This window comes from Mixophyes fleayi, chromosome 6, assembly GCF_038048845.1.
Source record: "Mixophyes fleayi isolate aMixFle1 chromosome 6, aMixFle1.hap1, whole genome shotgun sequence".
Taxonomy (NCBI): Eukaryota; Metazoa; Chordata; class Amphibia; order Anura; family Limnodynastidae; genus Mixophyes; species Mixophyes fleayi.
Genome location: NC_134407.1, coordinates 122,891,086 through 122,910,273, shown reverse-complemented (window position 1 = coordinate 122,910,273; position 19,188 = coordinate 122,891,086). Strand labels below are relative to the sequence as shown.

At 39.9% G+C, this 19,188-nt stretch overlaps 1 protein-coding gene across 2 annotated transcripts in view; it reads left to right on the top strand.

Annotated features, from left to right (window-relative positions):
- Positions 1 to 18,714, top strand: part of RPS6KB2 (ribosomal protein S6 kinase B2) — a 38,327-nt gene extending 19,613 nt beyond the window's left edge. For both annotated transcript variants that reach the window (XM_075217247.1, XM_075217246.1), the window contains 7 exons: positions 907 to 997; positions 7,823 to 7,930; positions 8,017 to 8,079; positions 9,962 to 10,039; positions 11,870 to 11,974; positions 12,199 to 12,293; positions 13,453 to 18,714. In XM_075217247.1, coding sequence (XP_075073348.1) covers positions 907 to 997; positions 7,823 to 7,930; positions 8,017 to 8,079; positions 9,962 to 10,039; positions 11,870 to 11,974; positions 12,199 to 12,293; positions 13,453 to 13,564 — 652 coding nt within the window. In that variant the 3' untranslated portion in view covers positions 13,565 to 18,714. The remainder of the gene's footprint in view (positions 1 to 906; positions 998 to 7,822; positions 7,931 to 8,016; positions 8,080 to 9,961; positions 10,040 to 11,869; positions 11,975 to 12,198; positions 12,294 to 13,452) is intronic.
- Positions 18,715 to 19,188: the final 474 nt, after the last annotated feature.

Genomic DNA, 19,188 nt, shown 5'->3' with positions numbered 1-19,188 from the left:
CAATGTAGAAGAGGCCAACCTTCCCTGGAACATTCAGTGAAAATGCATACTCCAAATCTCATCCAATATGGTCATTTATATGTGTTACCAAATTGGACGCTGACAGAGATCTTAATCGGCCAAGCATTAGGATTGTACCATGTGCCTGGCTTTACGATGACTCAGCTTTTCTTGGGGATCTCGCCACTTCCCAAGACCAAGATATTCATTATTATCTTGCAACTAAAGAAGTAGGAAAATCTCGTATAAAGTGATTAGTTATCAAACACACTTTATATTTATGTAATACATTATGTAATAATATTATTAAATTGCTTTCAAAATGTATTTATTTTGTGAGTTTAAATGCCCCCTTTTTGGATTCAGAATTCTCATTTAACAACCTATGGATGGTTTTTCCTTTCCTACATCTATGTGTTACATCGTTTGTACACCAAAAATGTTTGTCTGACTGACAGTCCAAAGCGCCTACATGGTTTTGTACAAATCACAACAAACAAGTTTAGTATCTAATTTAGGATTGTGTTGTTCTCCAGAAAGTCTTACTCTAGGATTGTGGTGTTTGGGGTTTTTTTTTGTTTGTTTTCTCCCTTCCTTGCATAAAAAAAAAAAATATTTATTGAGATGTTGTTTACCAAATAAGTAATATACAAAATATAGCATTAAGTAAAAATATTTTCATTTAGATAAACTGCAATATGTCCAGACATCCAACAACCTGATTCTCCCTACCACCAAAAAAACAAAACAAAAAAACACAAGCAGAAATATTAGTATTTTACTCTGGCACTAACTTTTTATCCTCCACAATGTAAAATAAGAATTTTATAAAATATTTGAAAACTGCTTTTTTATAGGTAGTACTTATATGTAGAATATATTGGCATATAGTTTATCTTATCCTAGGGCACCTGAGGTTTTGTCACGCAAAGGTCACAACCGAGCAGTGGACTGGTGGAGTTTGGGAATTCTCTTGTATGACATGCTTACCGGCTCGGTGAGTGTTTTGTGCTGTGATAATTGTGTCTCATGTTGTGCATTGTGGGGGGTAATGTAATAAGATGCATGGTATGAATGTTGTTTCTAGTTTTAGGCCGAAACTTTTTCTTTCAAGCTGCTGGTTAATACACCATGCTTTGCGACTCCATCCATAAAGTATTGTCAAGTGGAAAAGAAAATTAAATCTGCTCCTGCTTAACTCAAACAAAAGTCACCACCCCATTCCTGACCTGGGGTATTTCATACCTTTGTGGTCAGACTACATTGCATTGTTTTTGTTATGTGTGGGTTACACTAAGCATTGTTTGTAATCTAATCTATGTACCTTTTTTTTGCTGACAGGCTGGGCTTTCTTTTGATAGCACAGTAAAATATATTCTTTTAAACGTATCATACAGGGAAAGCAGGCAAACTCTGGTTATCATTGGTAGATTGTTTTATCTGGATCCAGCAGCAGATGATATTTGATCTGCCAGTGCTGATAGGCAGGGGAGATTGGTTTTTCTTGTGTTTCCCTTTCAGTAGGGAAATCACTATTTACTTCGCACTTGAACTGTACATCATTAACTTTGAACACTGTGTTTACCAATCAAGGGGACAGGAATCAAAATGAACAGTTCTTACCCAAGTCACAGATATATGTATAAATAAAAATGAAATATTATACTACATGGCCAAAAGTATGTGGGCACTAATTAGAGTATTTGGAGATTTCTCAGGCATCCATTGGGGGACACCAGGTACACTTGGATCTAGTGTAGGGTCATGAGATGTGGGCACTTTAAATTTCTGTTGTCCTGAACTGCTCCCTGTCTATACTCCTCTCCTGTAAGGACCTCAGTTTAGTTCAGTGTCCAGGGGTGTAAGCGGTATATTTTTGGCTGGGGCTGCATTGCATCCTTATTCATTTACTTTCATTCTATGGATCCACATCTGCAGTTGCCAGGGTCGTTTTGGCGGCAGGATGTAGGACAGAGCACGGCACGGATGGCTGTATGTTGCTAGTAGCAGAGCATCGGAGGTACTGAGAGCGTGCTTCCGCTGTCTCCTCCCTGCTTCCAAAACTGGATATCTCCAGGGGAGCCAGGCATGGCCATCACAGACTGTGACTAGTGTTCGCGTGCAGTGGCTACAAGACAGGCAGCCACAGCTACACAGTACAACAGAAGAGCTGGAAGCAGTGAGTATAATCTTCAAAGTGCTGGTAGAGAGGATGTAGGCAAGTTGTGATGGGCCCTAGGTTTGGAGGCTGCCACTGGCTCTTACTTGTCATGGGGCTGGATTGAGTTGGGTTTACTTAGTTGCAAGCCTCCACTAGGCTCTGGATTGGTAGAGAGAGCTGTCCTTTTGGATGACTACTAATCCAGTTCTGGGCCATGGGGGTAGGTGCTTCCTCCCACTCTCAGCACTTGCTCCTTGGTAGTCTCTCGCTCCTCATGTGCAGGCACTAGATCTGCAACCATCTTGAAGCTCCAACTTTCTCTGTCCTTCATTTGAAAGGTACCAGATATGGGGATGTTGGTTTTCTCAGATTGTTTGAGCTCTGGGGCTGTATTGCAGACTCACTCTCTTTTTCTGGGTGTGTGCTGCTTCAGTCCTGTTTTTTTATTTTTGTTTTGGGTTTTTTTTTTCTTCCCTCTGTGTCTATCATCTATCAGATACATCAAGATCCTTGAGGACTAAGGCTGGGGTTACTTCTATGATGAAGTGTACCTGTACTACACCAAATGCCTTCTGGAAAGCCGGGTGCGGATGCTTGGTACACAGCCTGCCAGTCTGAGGATTGAGTGCTGTGTGCGGCAGGGGGGTATACTTTTGATAGAGCTTGCTCTAGTCAATTCTATAGCTGAGCTTGCCTTTTCCTGTGACAGAAGTATTTCCTAAATTCCCTCCAGCTCTACTGGAGCTTGGCAGATCAGTGGTCTGAGGCACCAGGCCAAACTCCTGCAGTTGCTGTGGCAGCAGTCTTAGAGGAACTGGAGTGGGCCAGAAGTCTGGCAGCTTCAGTTGAAGGCCTGGTTAAGGTTTCCTCCACTTTAGCAAGGCTGTTTGTATCTACCACGCTGTCTACCTTGCTTATGCATAGGAGTTTGGTGACACCCCAACTTGGGAATGAGTCAGATTCTGACAGTTCCTCCCAGAAGGATGACAAAGTTACTGTAGGGTCAGATGTGGAGGGCTCCTCCGTTCGGGAGGATGTCCATTCTGACCGTCAGGGGGTGGAAGAGATGATACAGGCAATTCACCAGGTATTGGACATCCTGAGGCTGTGGAGACTAATCTGTTTAAACAGACGGTGAAAAAGACCGATTTCTTGTCCTTCTTCCTCTTAGCTGGATGATTTGTAGAGCAAGGCGTGGATCTCGCTGGACAAGAAGTTCCAGGTGTCCAGTAGGCTGCAAAACTGTTATCCTTTTACTTCTGAGGATATTGGTAAATGGGAAACGACCCTTAAGTTCGAAGCATTTGTTGCGCGGTTGTCAAAGGTGACTACCATACCCATTTCAAGTGCAGCTACACTTAAGGTAGTGGAACATAATGTCGAGGGCATCCTTAAATCCATTTTCGTGGTGGCAGGGGCCTCTTTAAGGCCCACCTTGGCCTCTGATTTTGTGAATGAAGCTGTGGAATGATGGTCCAAACAGCATTCCAAGGGCTTGTTGGCTAGGATCTCAACCTCTGCAGTTTCGGCTCATCTGACCCTCTGGCTTAAGGCCTTGGAGGCTGATGTGGAGTCGGAGAGGACTCTTGAGTTGCTTCCCTCTTTAGTGGGTGCCTTGTTCGGGCCTGAGCTTGATCATATTATTAGTCAGATAAAAGGAGATAATATTTATTTCCAGCATCCTAGAGGGCAGTCTTCAGCCCCAGTTGTGGTTTGCCGAAAGGGTGGTCTGCTAGACGTCCAGCTGCCAAGTCTTTGGGCATGCAATCTGTGGGATGGGCATTCTGCACACCCAGGTTCCGTTATGGCAGGCACCTGTCTAGTCCTCTTTCAGGATCAGTGTTTCAACACTACCATGGGGGTGTGCGTGTCAGAGGAATCATGGATTGGGGCTACATGATAAATCTCCTGATCTCCACCCAAACTGTTGTTTACTAGACGGCTTCCTGCAAGCTGGGCAAAATGTTCTACTCTGCGAAAGGCTATTTACTCCCTGATTTCTTCAGGGGTGGTTATTTCAGTCCTGTACCATCAATGAGGATTGGGGTTTTCTCCAATTTGCTTTTGGTGCAAAAACCCTACTGTTCGTCAGGCAAATTCTCATTCTGAAATCTTTAAACGCCCAGCTTCAGGTGCCCATATTCAAGATGGAGTCCTTGAAATTGATAATGAGACAGGTTATTGGTGGCTGTGAGCATTAAGGACACATATTTACACATTCTGATCTGGGAGGGACATTAGTCCCTTCTTAGATTTGCTGTTCAGTCAGATTATTACCAATTTAGGGCTTTTCCGTTTGGGCTCACCACAGCCCCATGGATCTTCGCCACGGTCATGTTGGCTCTATTGCAGACCAAGGCAGTGACCATCTCTCCCTACCTGGATGATCTTCTCATCAAGGCAGAGCCGCCAGCAGTATTTTCATCCAATGTACAAGTGACAGCACAGACTCTTGAATCCTATAATAAGAGTCAGATTTTGGACTTGAAATTCAATCACAGCAAATTATATTTTTGGGTCTACTTTTCTTCACCCAAAAACAGATGGTGTTCGTACCACCAGATAAGATCCAGATAAGATTCAGGCCTTGCAAAAAATGATAGGGTTTCTGACTGTCAGACTTGAAGGTTCTGGGCAAGATGGCATTGACTTTCGAGGAGGTCCAATTTGCTCAGTTGCATACAATTCATTGAATGCATTGCATTCAGTTGGATCCCCTCTCAAAGTGGAACCAATTTCACATGTCTTTCCAGTCAGGTGCTGCGTCTCTAAAAAGGCGCTGGGATTGGACTTGGCTGATGAGTGTGTTGGAACTGAAAGCTGTGTTCAGTGCTCTGGTCAGCGCTCTGTCTGCTGCAGGAATGAGCTGTGAAGATACAGGTAGACATTCATGGCGGTGGCATACCTCAGTCTATAAGACGGCACCAGGAGTCCTCTAACCATGCGAGAGACATGCAGAATATTTCAGTGGGCCGAACGAAACTTTTAGGCCATCATGGCAGTCTTCAACCCAGGGATGGAGAACTGGGATATAGACTTTCTCAGCAGGCTAATGGTCTCTGCATCTGGAGATCCTTTGCTAGATTTTCCCGATTCAGCCGCAAGTTGGAGCTCTTCTCCAGGGCACTAGATCCAAGGGTGGTCTTGGTAGATGCCAGTTCCCTGGTAGTTTCAGCTGGTTTACCTGTTTCCTCCGATAGCAATTTTAATGTTTGTTTTATCGCTACCAATAAACATTGTCCAATGCAATTATTGGGGTTCCAACCCACAAAGAGATTTAATAGCCAAATATAGCAGGATGACGACAAAGCAAGATAATGCATAGACAATAAATCTAATAAAATATAATCATAAACAGGAAATTATAAACATTTCATTCCGCATGCGCTTCATCTGGGCCCAGGTTAAGACACAAGGATGTTGTCTGTTGTCAGGAAGAGAGAAAGAAGACACTGGCCCAGGGAGCTTATATGCAGCTTAAATTAGCATAAACAGTGATGGTGTCACAAATATACACAGATAACACTAAGAGAGGTCTTCATTGGTCCAGGGTTAATGATGTTCCAGTAGACTGCTGATCCTTTCACAAAAGAGGGGGCAACTCGCTCCAACTGTTGCCTACGTGTCTTCCTGCCGAATAACCAGTTTAAACTGACCCATAAACAAAGTACTTTTGAGTGTTAATCTCATATATCGCTACTCTGTCGAAACCGGGTTAATGCTGGTGAAATAAGCTTTAATATGAGACCAAACTCTTTACCCTTTAGAGGATCTGAGCCATAAATACTTTAATTTTAATATCTATGTATAATTAATCTCTAATACATTTTACTAGTAAATAATACACATTTATTGAGGTTCCAATCCGCATTTATTTATAAGTGTAAGTACGAATGTAAATATGTATGCTTAATCTGTACGATTGTGTCACTACGCGTGGCGTAGCAATCGCACAGTAATACAATATTAATCAATTTAATTTACTTCATCCAATTATTTGACTTCCACACAATGCTTTTGAGGGTTTTGAAAAAGGTGAAGAGAGGGCTTCCTAGTCATTATGATAGCTCCAGTTTGGCCTTGAGGGGCCTGGTACACCAATGGTCTATCCATGGTGGCAGGTGCCACTGAGAACATATCTTTTAAGTTAAGGGCCATTTCTACACCAAAGTTTAGAGCGATTGGCTTTAACAGCATGGCTGCCGAAGCAATGACCCTTAGAGTGAGGGGTTATCTGATCATGTGGTACAAACTATGCTTCGTGCCAAGAAGCTGGTTTCATCTAGGAATTATCACAGGGAGATATCATCTTGAGAACATATATTTCATGGTGCAAGAGGAAAAAGTTTCCCATCTTCTTTTTAAAAGGGTTTGAATGCTGGACTGCGCCTCAGTTCTCTTAAAGTTCCGTTGCCTGTTCTGTTACCGGATGTTCAGATGTTTTTGCAGAGTGTACTTCATGTACAATTCCCTTATTTTCCTTTGGTTGCCCCATGGGATCTCGACTTAGTCTTGAATGCTCTGCAGCATTCACTGTTTGAACCTTTGGACTCTGTTAATCTGAAATTTCTGACATGGAAGACTGTCTTCCTTTTGGCCATTTCTACTGCTAGAAAAGTTTCCTCTTCTAGTTTTTCATGAGGATAAGGCAGGTCGAACCTTTTTTTCCAACGTAAGATGGAGTCCAAATTCCATATTAACCAGGACATTTTCATTCTGGCACTGGCTCACCGGGCATTTACCCTTTACACTCTTGAGTTCTCCTTTTTGTGTGACATGTTGTGTTTTGGTTTTGTTCAGGAGGTTGTTCTTTTTCTGTTTGCTTTTCTCTCTTATCTTTTTTTTGTGGGGCTTGTTTAGACATAAACTGAGGTCCTTAAAGGAGAAGGATTTACAAAGGGGGAGGAGCTAAAGGCAACTGGTAGAGGTTTAAAAGATCTGCCTGAATTCTACACTATAACCCAGTGTTTGTGGTGTCCCCCAATGAACTTAGAGAAACGTAAGTATAAGTAACAGGTGCATAAAATCAAACAAACTTGACTGGCCTACACAGAGCCCTGACCTCGGCCCAATCAAACACTTTTGCAATTAATTGGATCGCCATCTTCAAACCAGGTCTTATTGTCCAACTTCAGTGCCCAATCTCACTATCGCCCTTGTGGCTGAATGGATGCAAACCCCTGCAACCATGTTTAAAAAAACTAGGGGAATGGATCCTGTTATAGCAACAAATAATAAATATAGTGGATGGAGCAAGAGACATCACAATGCGAGACCACAGTGGTGTTCATGGCTGTTAGAGATGTGGTGAAACTGTGCACCCAGCAATTCCAAATCCATAGAGAAAAGAGAAATTATTTTTTGTTGCAGGATATTTCACTGCATTGAGGGCAAATTCATAATTTGCACCGTATGCTCACTCATGTTCACAATTTTGCTACTTGGTCCAATTCCCATACTCCTTTCCATGGCCTAGTAAATATGTGTCACCTGATTGATATTCAGGTTTATGTGGGGTGTAGATGGTTCAATTGTTCTTGCTTTTCAATGTGAAATACTTTCACACTAAGTCACTTATGCATGTGTGATAGATGTATAACTCTCACTTCAGTTTATTCTCTCCATAATCTCTCTTCATTTTCTCTTTTTATATATGTTTAGCCCCCTTTTACTGGAAATAACAGGAAGAAAATTATTGACAAGATTCTAAAGGGAAAACCATCTTTTCCACCATATCTTACACCAGATGCCTGTGACCTGTTGAAGAAGGTAACATAGATAGATTTTTTTTTTTATTTAAATAAGTCAAGGATGCATGAAAAATAAAAATAATCACCTTATATATTTTCTTTCAGCTGCTGAAGAAGAATCCAACTCAAAGGCTGGGGTCAGGGGAGGCTGATGTGGCTGATATACAGGTCCCATAATGCTTGTTCGTTTGGGCTGTCTTTTCTTGTATTATTTATGTATTATTTATATATATATATATATATATATATATATATATTATATTATATTATATACTGTGTCTATGTTCTATACAACAATATGTCTGTTAAAGAGCTATTGCCATCCTGGGTAAGAGTGATCATCTGCAGACTAGCAAGGAAGCAGACACCCCTAGAACAATACCCCTGATAATTATATCACCAACGATCAATTGTTTACTTTGAGTGGCAGGAGCCATACCCTGGCTTATTGATTATACTCCTGTTTGAGATCCAAGACATTATGGATCCGCTGCTGGAGTGGTGGAGACAGGAATGAGGACTATTTAAGTAACACATGCTGCTGCATCTGGGACAATCTGTAACCTGGAAAAACTGAGTGTCAGCTTGGTATGGAATTACAGCTCCAGCTGAACTAACTGATGATTGGAGTGCTTTCCTTCTTCTGGAATCTCGGCAGGATTCACTGATACAGCATATGGGTTAAGCTGTCAGACTTACCAGCCCTGCAGGCATTGTGCGCTATGGTACCATGCTCCAGGATGCCTAGCTAGCCCATCTGGGGGATGCCCATCGCAAAGGAGAAGTCCATGAAGGCATCGCTACTGCTGACAGCCAAGTAACTAGATCCAGGGAAGGGTGTGATCACCATCTCTGGGGTTTAGCCTCTCTAGCTGGCCACTTAAAAAGATGAGCCAGCGAGAATCAGATGACCTCTTTACCAAAAGGTCACTGTAAAAAGCTGCTGTGCTGTTTTTGGTTTAGGAGTGGGAATACTGGGTACCGGGGGTAAGAGCCAATTGGGGAGCTCCATGAAGTGACAGAATTGCTGTGCCTTATTTTTCACAAAATGCGGACTGTGATCAGTATACTTTTTAGCCATGATACCCCCCCAGGTCCTCCATCTCCCCAGTTATGTTTTAAACTCATACAATTATTATATCCTTTGTCCCTGTTAAATTCAACAATATGTATGTTAAAGAGCTCCAGCCAACCTCAAATGCTCTTGCTTCATCACGGTTGATTTAGGTTCCTTTTAGAAGATCCTTAGTGTGAATCTGGAATCTGTAGACAGCCTGGAGCCTTCACTAGCAGGAGTCTGACACAAAGATGGACAGCATCTGAGCAATGTTACTGACCCAGGGAGAATGCCAGATGTAATCACATCCCAGTGATTAATCTTCATGGTTTGATATCCAGGAAATCACCTTGCTAATTTCATAAACAGTGATTCAGCTCCTCTTGAGAGACCCATTGTATGAAACAGTGTGGATCTGCTGCTTGAGGGGTGGAGGCCGATAACAGAGCACATTATACTGTATCTCGGACACTGAAACCTGGAAGACCTGAGGGAAAGGGTTGTTGTGGACTTACAGCTCCATCTGGACTGACTGAAATTTGGAGCGCTGCAGAAGGACTGCATGGATCAGTGAGAGAGGTTCTTGTTTTGTGTGTCCACCAAAAGCGGAGTGAAAGTGAGCAGGACTGCTGCCTCTTCGGCAGCATCTGAAAAAAAAGCCTCCATAGCATAGTGGCCAGTCCAGTTCGGACACCCCAGGGTGGCTAATAAAATGATGGTATAGTGGTGCATCACATCCTTGTGTGATGTATACCCCATCTGTTTTAGTATGACTTTGCTAACCATTTCTTGAAAGTGCTACAATTGCTGTTGGTGTTTTTGTATTAATAAACCTAATGCATATTTTTATCCGCATATTTGCTGGGTGTGAAAGTATGTTTTCACATCCATGGTGCTGAGGGTAAATAACCTGTGGGTGCCTCAGTATCATGGCAGGGGGTTTTACGCCCTATTTTCCTATTAGCTTAACTTTATTTTTTCCTTAATACACAGAAGCACCAGTTCTTCAGACAAATTCACTGGGAGGAACTTCTGCAGTGTAAAATAGAGCCACCATACAAACCCAATCTGGTAAGTGCATGAATGAGCTGGGGTGGAGAAGATGAGCTTGAGAAACTGTGTGTGGAAGTGAGCTTGTAAAGTGGTGCTGAAATTCTTGTTATTTGTGTCCTTTTATTCAATGTTATGTCCGTTATTACATTTATAGTTGAGCTGACTGAAGTGTGATTTACAAACTCCTTTTGTCAGTCTTTGTGCATGTGTACTTCATATTAAGCAAGTGGTTTATGTGTAGCACAAATCCATTGTTTTACTAAGTGTTGATATTTGCTGTGAGATCCTATTTTTCTACCCAAGACTTCCAGGGCAAGGTCTCCTGAACTGATGGGGTATTGGTAGACAGAATTTCCATTTTCTCCTTTTTATATACTATTTGTTCAGGTGCATTATGTGGCCTTGTGTAACCACTGTGAGGTTTTATTAGATGACGGAACCTCAGTTTTCCCTCTGAATTGATTGTAGTATGTTTTATAGTTGTAGACCTTAACTGTTTTTCGCTAAATTTGCTTTTTGGAAGCATAAGAACATTAGAGCACACCAAAATAAGCTGCTATCTCAAAACTCTAGAAGGTGTGTGTTTGTGTCACGTTCAGACGTACATCCATATGCGTAGTATATCTTGCATGAAATAGCTCTGCGCATGCTCAGAAACGCACCTTGCGCCAATGAATGCAGTTGCAGGCAAATCTTATCTGAACGGACTAGACCAGTGATGGCTAACTTGCGACACTCCAGGTGTTATGAAACTACAAGCCCCAGTATGCTTTGCCAGCTATCGGCTAGTTATCTACTGGCAAAGCATGCTGGGACTTGTAGTTTCACAACACCTGGAGTGTCACAGGTTAGCCATCACTGGACTAGCCGGTGTACAGGAAGGGCGTGCCAAGGGCATTCTGACTCAGTTGTAGCTGGATCAAGTCCTGGGTTTATCGTAAGTACGCTTGGTTTCAGCAGTATCATTTGTACCAGCTACAAGGCAGATGTAAATGCCAACTGATAGTGATGACTGACATAGCATAGTTTTACACAAAACATGTGTATGCAAGTAAGACTATTTTTTTTGTATGCGTTTTGATGTGACCTCATATTGCACATATGTTGTGCGTATACTGCAGTCTATTTGGTGTGTCTATGGAAGGCAAGTACTGTTTAGGCAGAGTGTGCTTACACCCAGATTCAAATTGAAAAGCATCTTTAGATCCACTTTGATTTGAATATGGTCTGAACTACGCTTAAATTCTTTGCTTTTTTAAATTTTACTTTCGTTCGAACATTAATCAGGCTCATAGTGTGCCAAAACAGAACCTGAAAAAAGCAGGATACAAACATTATATATATAAAACACCAAGGTATAATTGGTAATAGCAAAATAAATGTATAAACTGCTTTATATGTAAATGTGTATGGATAAAAATAATTGCTTACCTGTGATCCAGGAGGGCCCACTGCTATTAGACTGCTAGTCCTTTAGTGTCAAGAACACAGAACAGATGGTGGCAGCGCTGGAGACCCTGCTAGAAGTTCCATGAGGCAAAGTGCTTCAGTGAGCTCAGTCTTACTGAACTGACTTTAAACCTCCTGGAGCTGAATTCAGCTTCGAGGTAGAGGTAGACACCAATGACAAAGCCCTAGAAGCCAGTCTGAATCAAAATAGTATACTCCAAACTTAGTTGTGCCTTACCATGCTGTATGTAAGCTGCTGGGTTTGGTGCAGTAGACGGTAGTAAACGCAACACCTCTCTTTTTGAAGTCATGGAGGGAATTTGTTAACAGATTTATTTATTTTTTTCAAGAAATAATATAAAACATTTTGTCTTCACTATTCTTTATCTACTCTTTCAGCTGTCTGAGGACGATGCAAGCCACTTTGGCGCTCACTTCACCCGACAGACTCCAATAGACAGTCCTGATACTGGCATCAGTGAGAGTGCAAACCAGGCATTTTTGGTAAGTGGTGACTGATTCTCTGACAAGCAAATTATTTATTATGTATTTATGATACAAGTCAACATGCTAAAAATCACAAACAACTATGGCATGTCCTTCGAGTGCTCAATATAATATAAATTGTAATATTCTAAGTGTCTGCAGAACTTACTTATGACTGCCTGTGAATTGCTTTTGTATATTTATTTATTTTTTTGTCTAACATCTGTCTACTATTATCTTAGGGCTTCACTTATATTGCTCCTTCTGTTTTGGAAAGTCTTCAAAAGGTTTTCAGTTTCCAGTCTTGGCATCAAACTCCCCACTTCCAACCACAGAGGTCAGTACTTTACATTTATGCTATAATTAAAATGTGTATGTACCAAAATGAGAAACAATCTGAATTGTATATATTGTTTTGCAGTGATAAAAGTTAACATTTGAAATTGTAGTTATAAATAAGGTTAATGTTTAGGTGTAAGGACTGAAAGGTGGTGGAGGGTAGCCAGGGTTTTGCAGGTTACGAGGAAAGGCTCCATATTTCAGTGAAATGCTGAATATTTCAGATTTTCCTATTTTAGACAGTTGGTTGAGCTGTTCTTTGTAGAAGAGTTACTAATTGCTGTCTTCTATGTGCAAAACCCTGTTCATATGCTCAGTATGTTTGCTGCAAGATGTTGTTAGCTTTGAAATAGTAACTTTCCATTCACTTCTCTGGTGTGCAGACATTTGTGTTGTTCAGCTCTGAGTGTGGTGGATATTTTGTTTCCTGCCGTGTTCTGTCTACCAGTTGGCTGCATTACCTACATCCTGCTGCGTGGTTTTGCTGAGCTGCATAACAATATTTGTTTGTCCTTTCTCATACAGTTTTTATTAATTTGGACACTTCATTATTTTTTTAACAGTTTGTATGTGTAGTTATTAAAATCCTGACTTTATTTATTTTAAAACAATACCAAAAAAAAAGTGTCTGTTACCAAAAAAAAGTATATAATTACGTATGATTTTATATACTTACATTTTAGTACAGTCACTTCTAAATTTTATATATTGTGTGGGTTATATATTCAATCGTATATAAGTGCTAACAAACCACAGAGTACTCTGGTCATTAAGTGGTTATTGTGACATTTAGCTGAATAAAGCTATGTACATCTACTACATGTCTGCTCAGTGCTAACCAATGTAGTTGAAGTTGTGTTCCATGATAGCAAGCAATTCCTGTGAGTTGTTGTTGTTGTTGTTGTTGTGCAAACAAGATATGTATGTTCCCATATGTATCTTGTGTTATTTATCTTTGTGTATTTTCCTATACTTTTGTTGCCACTTCAAGTAATATAAGAAGAAAGAAGCTGTGAAGTTCCAGTACTGACTAAATAAACTTGACTTCAACAATCCTTAATTATATAGTTGTATCTTGCATGTTCTGGGCTGCTTTTACATGGCTTGGAAAACAATAGTTATTTGAGTCTCTTATTTCTTTTTTTTTTTTTTTATAGTCCTGGCAACGTTGCTCATATCCCTCAGAATGAAGTAAAGTCCCAGAAATCCTCTGAACCACTACTAATTACTTCAAAAAGCCGTAAAAATAAAGGGCGGCTGGGAGTATGAGAGAGAGAAAGAGAGACTGCTACAAAGGATTCACAAGATGAGTCAGCCATCAGTAACAGACGGCTGTTGGTAACCTTACAGCACAACCGGACATGCAGCAGGAGGTGGCTCCAAGCTGCTCTGTGAGAGCTCTCAGGGAAATAAACTGTCTGAATGCAAAATGTTAATACTCTAATGAAACTCTCTATGGGAAGTGGGCTGCACCATATTCGTAAACCTCTTTCACGTTCTCAGCAGAATAATATATTAACTTCTTACCTTTCAAATGAGAACAGTGTGGTCTGCCTACATCCTGTTAAAATGTAAAGGTCCGCAGTGCTTCGTGCATTATCAAGATTGAAAACTCTAAGCTTTAAAATAACAACAAAACTGCACATTGTGCTGCGACAACAGCATGGAAAGGGTTAGACATGTAGAACAATGTCCAGATAATTTATATCTCTGCTTTTGGGAAGCTGTGAGCAGTGACTTCACTTTAACTCACATATGTGCTTGCTAAAGTCAGTCCCACCTGTTTTGAACCCTGATCATCTTCTGCAGAAGTATGATATTGCTTTTAGGTGTTTTATAGTGGTGGAATTTTGATTTAACCATGTCAATTATATTCTGCAAAAAGAGAATAAGCCACTGACTTTACAGCCCTTTGAGTCCTTGCCCTGCCACTGGGATTTTAGAGCAAGACACAGGCTTGTGGTGACACAGAATATCTACCAGCAGCTTACCTCCAGGTTCTCTATAACATCTCATTGTTCTAGTGAGGCTGATTTTTACCATGAAAAATCAATATATGAATGTGAGACTTTTCACACTTTGAAGCTGTGCCTAAATATATTGTACTTCACAATATTTTTTTCAATGTGCAATTACTTCCATACACACTCCCCACCCCTGTGTAACAATTTGGCCTGACCCAACCTTTACCCGAGAAATGGTGTCAGACTCAACCATGTACAAGAAAGGAGAGGAGGAATCTATGCAGCGGGAGAATCAAACTTCTACATATGACAAGGGTGTTAGTGAATTCTGTATCTGTCTAACCAGGCACTGTATTCCTGTCTACATTCCCATCCATGGACATTTGAATGCCCCAGACACTTTCTTGCCTTGAAAATGTCACAGTCCAGAACTTGTTCTCAGGTGACAGTGGGGTGCGATAGGACAGGATGCTCTTCAAATTTCTATGCGGGCAAAAGAGGTGGTCTCAGGTGGACAAGGTGTTATCTTATAGTTAAGATGTAACTGATGGTTCTGTTATACATATTGTAAGGATCTATTTAAAGTGATCACCACTACACAGCTACAGGCTGACAACCTTCATGGAGGTCACTGGATTCCAGGAAAATGTCTAACGTTCTTATAATCAACTGTATAAGTTATGTTATCCTTTCTGATACTGACAATTTATTTTTGTAATAATTGATATACATGAAAAGCATTGGCTTTGACATATTTTTACATGATAGACTTATGTTGGATATGTCACAAAATATACATGCAATAGTGAAAAGTCTAAATATTTTTTTTTTTTTTAACAGAGATGATATGCAGGATTGTGGAAATCTCTTCTCTCCCTCTCCTTCCCTTACTCCACTCACAGTTTAAGTCCCTAAGTTACAGCAGTGCATGGCTGGTGATGGACGTATTGGGGGAAGGGTGGCAGTACAAGTCAGTGGAACAATACTGATGTTGAAATGTAAATTGAAAATAAGAAAGAGCCAAGAGTTGCCTAGGGTTCTCACATTTTTTTTTCCATTATTCTAGTTTTTTATTTGTAATATTTTGACACATGTGGCACAGAAGGGAATCACAAGGCAGATGTGTCACAATATGAAAGGTCAGTAATAGCTGGATTATAGTTGGGGAATAAAGTTATTTACAAATAGTAAAATAGAATGGGCAAGAATTGTGGGAAATCTAATTTGTAAATATTCACTGTGCCTAGTTGTGTTGCCAAATGCAAGAAACACTTTGCAATTACCTGTTTTTTCTTTTGATAAGCCTTGCCTATGTGCGCAAAAAGACTGGTGTTATGTCTTTTACGATAGAGGATGTAGTGGGAAGGAGCACTAAAAAAGGGTATTATAAGACTGCATTTAATGTTCTTTCCATATGTATTCTAATTTTGGAAAAAGTGCAGTACAGCTATAGTGAAGGCATGTCACATAACATACTTAGATGAAGTAGGATCTCAGCAGGGATCTATTGAAGGGATTAACATGCAGAAAAAAAGTAGATCAAGGAGTATCCACAGCTTACGTCACAACAAATGTAAATTTCTAATGTTTATTATCTAATATTTTCCAGTGTTCTAAAACCATATTCCTGTGGTCTTTAGTTATTGCCTGATGTAAGTGAAGTATTGCATGTCATGTAAACAGTTTGAGTACTATTTCACATGTTTTTGGGGTTTTCCACTAAAACACTTCTCAGGTGAAGTTTTGCTTTAAAGTTGCAACTTGCTCTGTACCTGCAAATTTATCCTTGCATCATCCCAAGGGCGGCAGTACAAGTAATTTAATGCAATTATGTATTACAGTTAATGTAAACCCTCTTTTGTGGAACTGAACACCAAAAAATGGAAAAGCACTACAACTGTGACAGAAATTCATATATGTGAAAGGGTAGTATATAGCGAACCTACAACAGTGTTGCAGTCTCATTCTTTGCTAGGAGCTGGCATTATGATGTGTTGTGTATACTGCGAGCTAATTCTGTGAATTGATAAGATCTGTAATTAAATGTACTGTAGCAGAGGATGTCTATTGTGACTTATCTATTTGTGTGTTGTTTTATGAGCATGTTTTGTTTATTTTTTTTCTACAATATTAGTAGTTTTATATTGGTTTCTCTATTGTGCTGCTTTGGATTATTTTGTTTTTGTCCTAGGTGACCTTGATTCTGACATTTGCAGTGTATATGTGTGTCACGATTTTGAGTGATAACAAATTTCATTCACAATCCGTCAGAATTCGTCTTTGGTGTTGCAAAAAGATGCCGTGTGCATATAATTATGAAAAAGGGTGGAAATATATTATATTATATAAAAATATATATATATATATATATATATATATATTCTTCCTTTAACATTGTAACCTTTAAAAGTGCCTAAATGAACAGCTTTTAACAAACATGTCATTCTTTAAAAAAATTCTCAAAATGGGGCCTTTTCCCTCCTACGTCATAGGTATAATAAAATCAGACGACTTTGAATTAAACTGGCATGTTAATTGCAATATGATTTCACAAAAAGCCTCTTGTGAGCAAGGTGATCATGCTGCCAGTACCAGTACATGGGATGTTCGCACACTCCTTAATAATCAGAAATATGTCATGCAGATGGTTGTTGTTGTTGAGATTCTTGTAAATAGGGAATTTAGAAGAAACTATATAGCTGCAGCAAACATATGTTTAAATATTATCTGAACAAAGAACATATCAATAAAATGTGATTAAGCACAGGCAGTGCTTTCAAATCTGCATATCAGAGCTGACTTAAAGTAGTAAATTGGCAAATTGTTGCAGTAATAACATATTATCACAATCAGTAATGTACATTTGGAGGTCCTCTGGGCAAAAGGAATGACATCAAAACATGAAATGTAACGGCTGCATAAACAAAATGAGGAGAAATGTGGTAAGTACCTTGTTTTTGCCACTAGTTGGATCACTTGCAGCAAAGTCTGTAACTGACAGTGAAGACACAGAAGGGGTATAAAAAAGATGGCTGTACGAAGAAGCATGTATACACTTCAGAGAACATTTTTCCACTCATCCCATGTTTTCTGGATACATCAATAGTGCTTGTGGAAACGTCTGGTATGCCTGAGGTTTGTTAGGCTTTAGGCACTCACTGGTTTTTATTCTGTTCTTATTTGTTGGTTTTATATTTTAGTCTAGTTGTCATAGATACTCATGTGATAAAGTCAGAATGGAAGCAAAATGTATTAATGCTGAATTGAACATGGCTAAACTAGCTAGATTGCAGTCCAAACAGGTACTCTAACACCTTTCACTCTCGATAACCCTAGACTACAATGGTCATGAAACCTAAAGGTTGCCCATCTTGGGCTTGCTCATTCTAGACAGATTGAGGGCATTTCTTGCAAAGTAAAAAGCAAGCACACTGGTGTTTCAGATTGCAGAAAAGTGATTTCCTTATACAGTTCAAGATTGTAATTGTAATGAGATGAAGGGCTGGAGAGAGTACATTTTAATAGTGTTGCTTGCTGTGCAAAGGGGTGTATGGCCATTTTCACTTCACACAGGGATTTGCATTTTGCAACCCCTCAAAGGTGGTGGCTTTGTGTCTCATGTAATACAACGGAACCTATTTTACATCTCCATGTATCAGAATGGTTTCAATGAATAAAATGTGTTGCTGTGAGGAAAAGCTGAAGCTATCGGTGGGGGTATAACATTTGTGGCCAAACCAGGAGTGGGTACAAAGATATTACATCATAAACATAGGAAGATTTTAACTGCAGTTCTATCTTCTAGTTTGTCTACAACTCACTTGGTGAATACACATCAGTTGAGTTAAGTGTTTGGTGTGGATCCGATAAGGTTAGCAAGATGCTAAATTTGGCACAGCATTAGAAATCCCATTTCCTACAAGGCTGTTACTCTTTACATAAATAAAATATAGTTCTTCAGCAGTAGCAGATATACCTCATCAGACTATCTACTATAACGTACACTGCACACATTATTACACACAATCTCACACACCCAGGTCTTGCTTAGTTGGATACATCTTAAGGTAATAATAGGTAGATTTACCATTAGTTTGCCTTAGAACTACTTTGTATTTTTCATATCTTAATATATTTTTCTGTTAAGTGTAAAGTATTCTAACTAGAGATGCTCAGGCTCGGTTTTGTGATAACTGAGCCCACCTGAACTTAGGGGATCCGCTCGTTACATTTGCTCGGATCTGAGTCAAGGCAAAACGTCATTGTTGCGTTGTCGGATCTCGAGGGTTTTGGATTCTATCAGTACCTCCCTCCCCAGGAGATCCAGCGCCATTGCTCACACAAAAACAGGGGTAGCGGTGTTCTTGTCACTCTCTTGAGTGCCATTGCTCATACAGGAGCAGCCATCCATCAGGCAATCAAATCTGAGTAAATGTCTTTATCCAATGTTAACACTGCTTACACTAATATGCTATAGTGCACACCAGTTATTTCTTTTAGCTGTTTCCCGTACATACAAAATACTGCTGTGCATAAAATGGGGAATAAATGCAAATGATGTAATCATAGCGCCTGAGTATTTAAGGAAAGTAAGGCAAAAAAAGGAGTAAATGTTCTCTGGGACAAACCATGTTACAATGCAAGAGGTGCAAATTAGTTTATTATTTTGCATGTAAGGAAAATACTGGCTGCTTTTTCATGTAGCACACAAATATTTTATTTTTACACTGAAATTTAAAGTTGAGTTGGACATGCCCTACCCCAACTATAACTCTGTCCCCACATTTTAAATTTATCCCCCCCTCCAATGCAACATGGTTTTGCCCAGGTGTAAATTTACTCCCTTTTTGTGCTTTACAGTCCTTAATGACTCCGGTCCATAGAGCTTACGTTGAAAAAATGGCACCTTAGAGGTGACCTAATTAATAT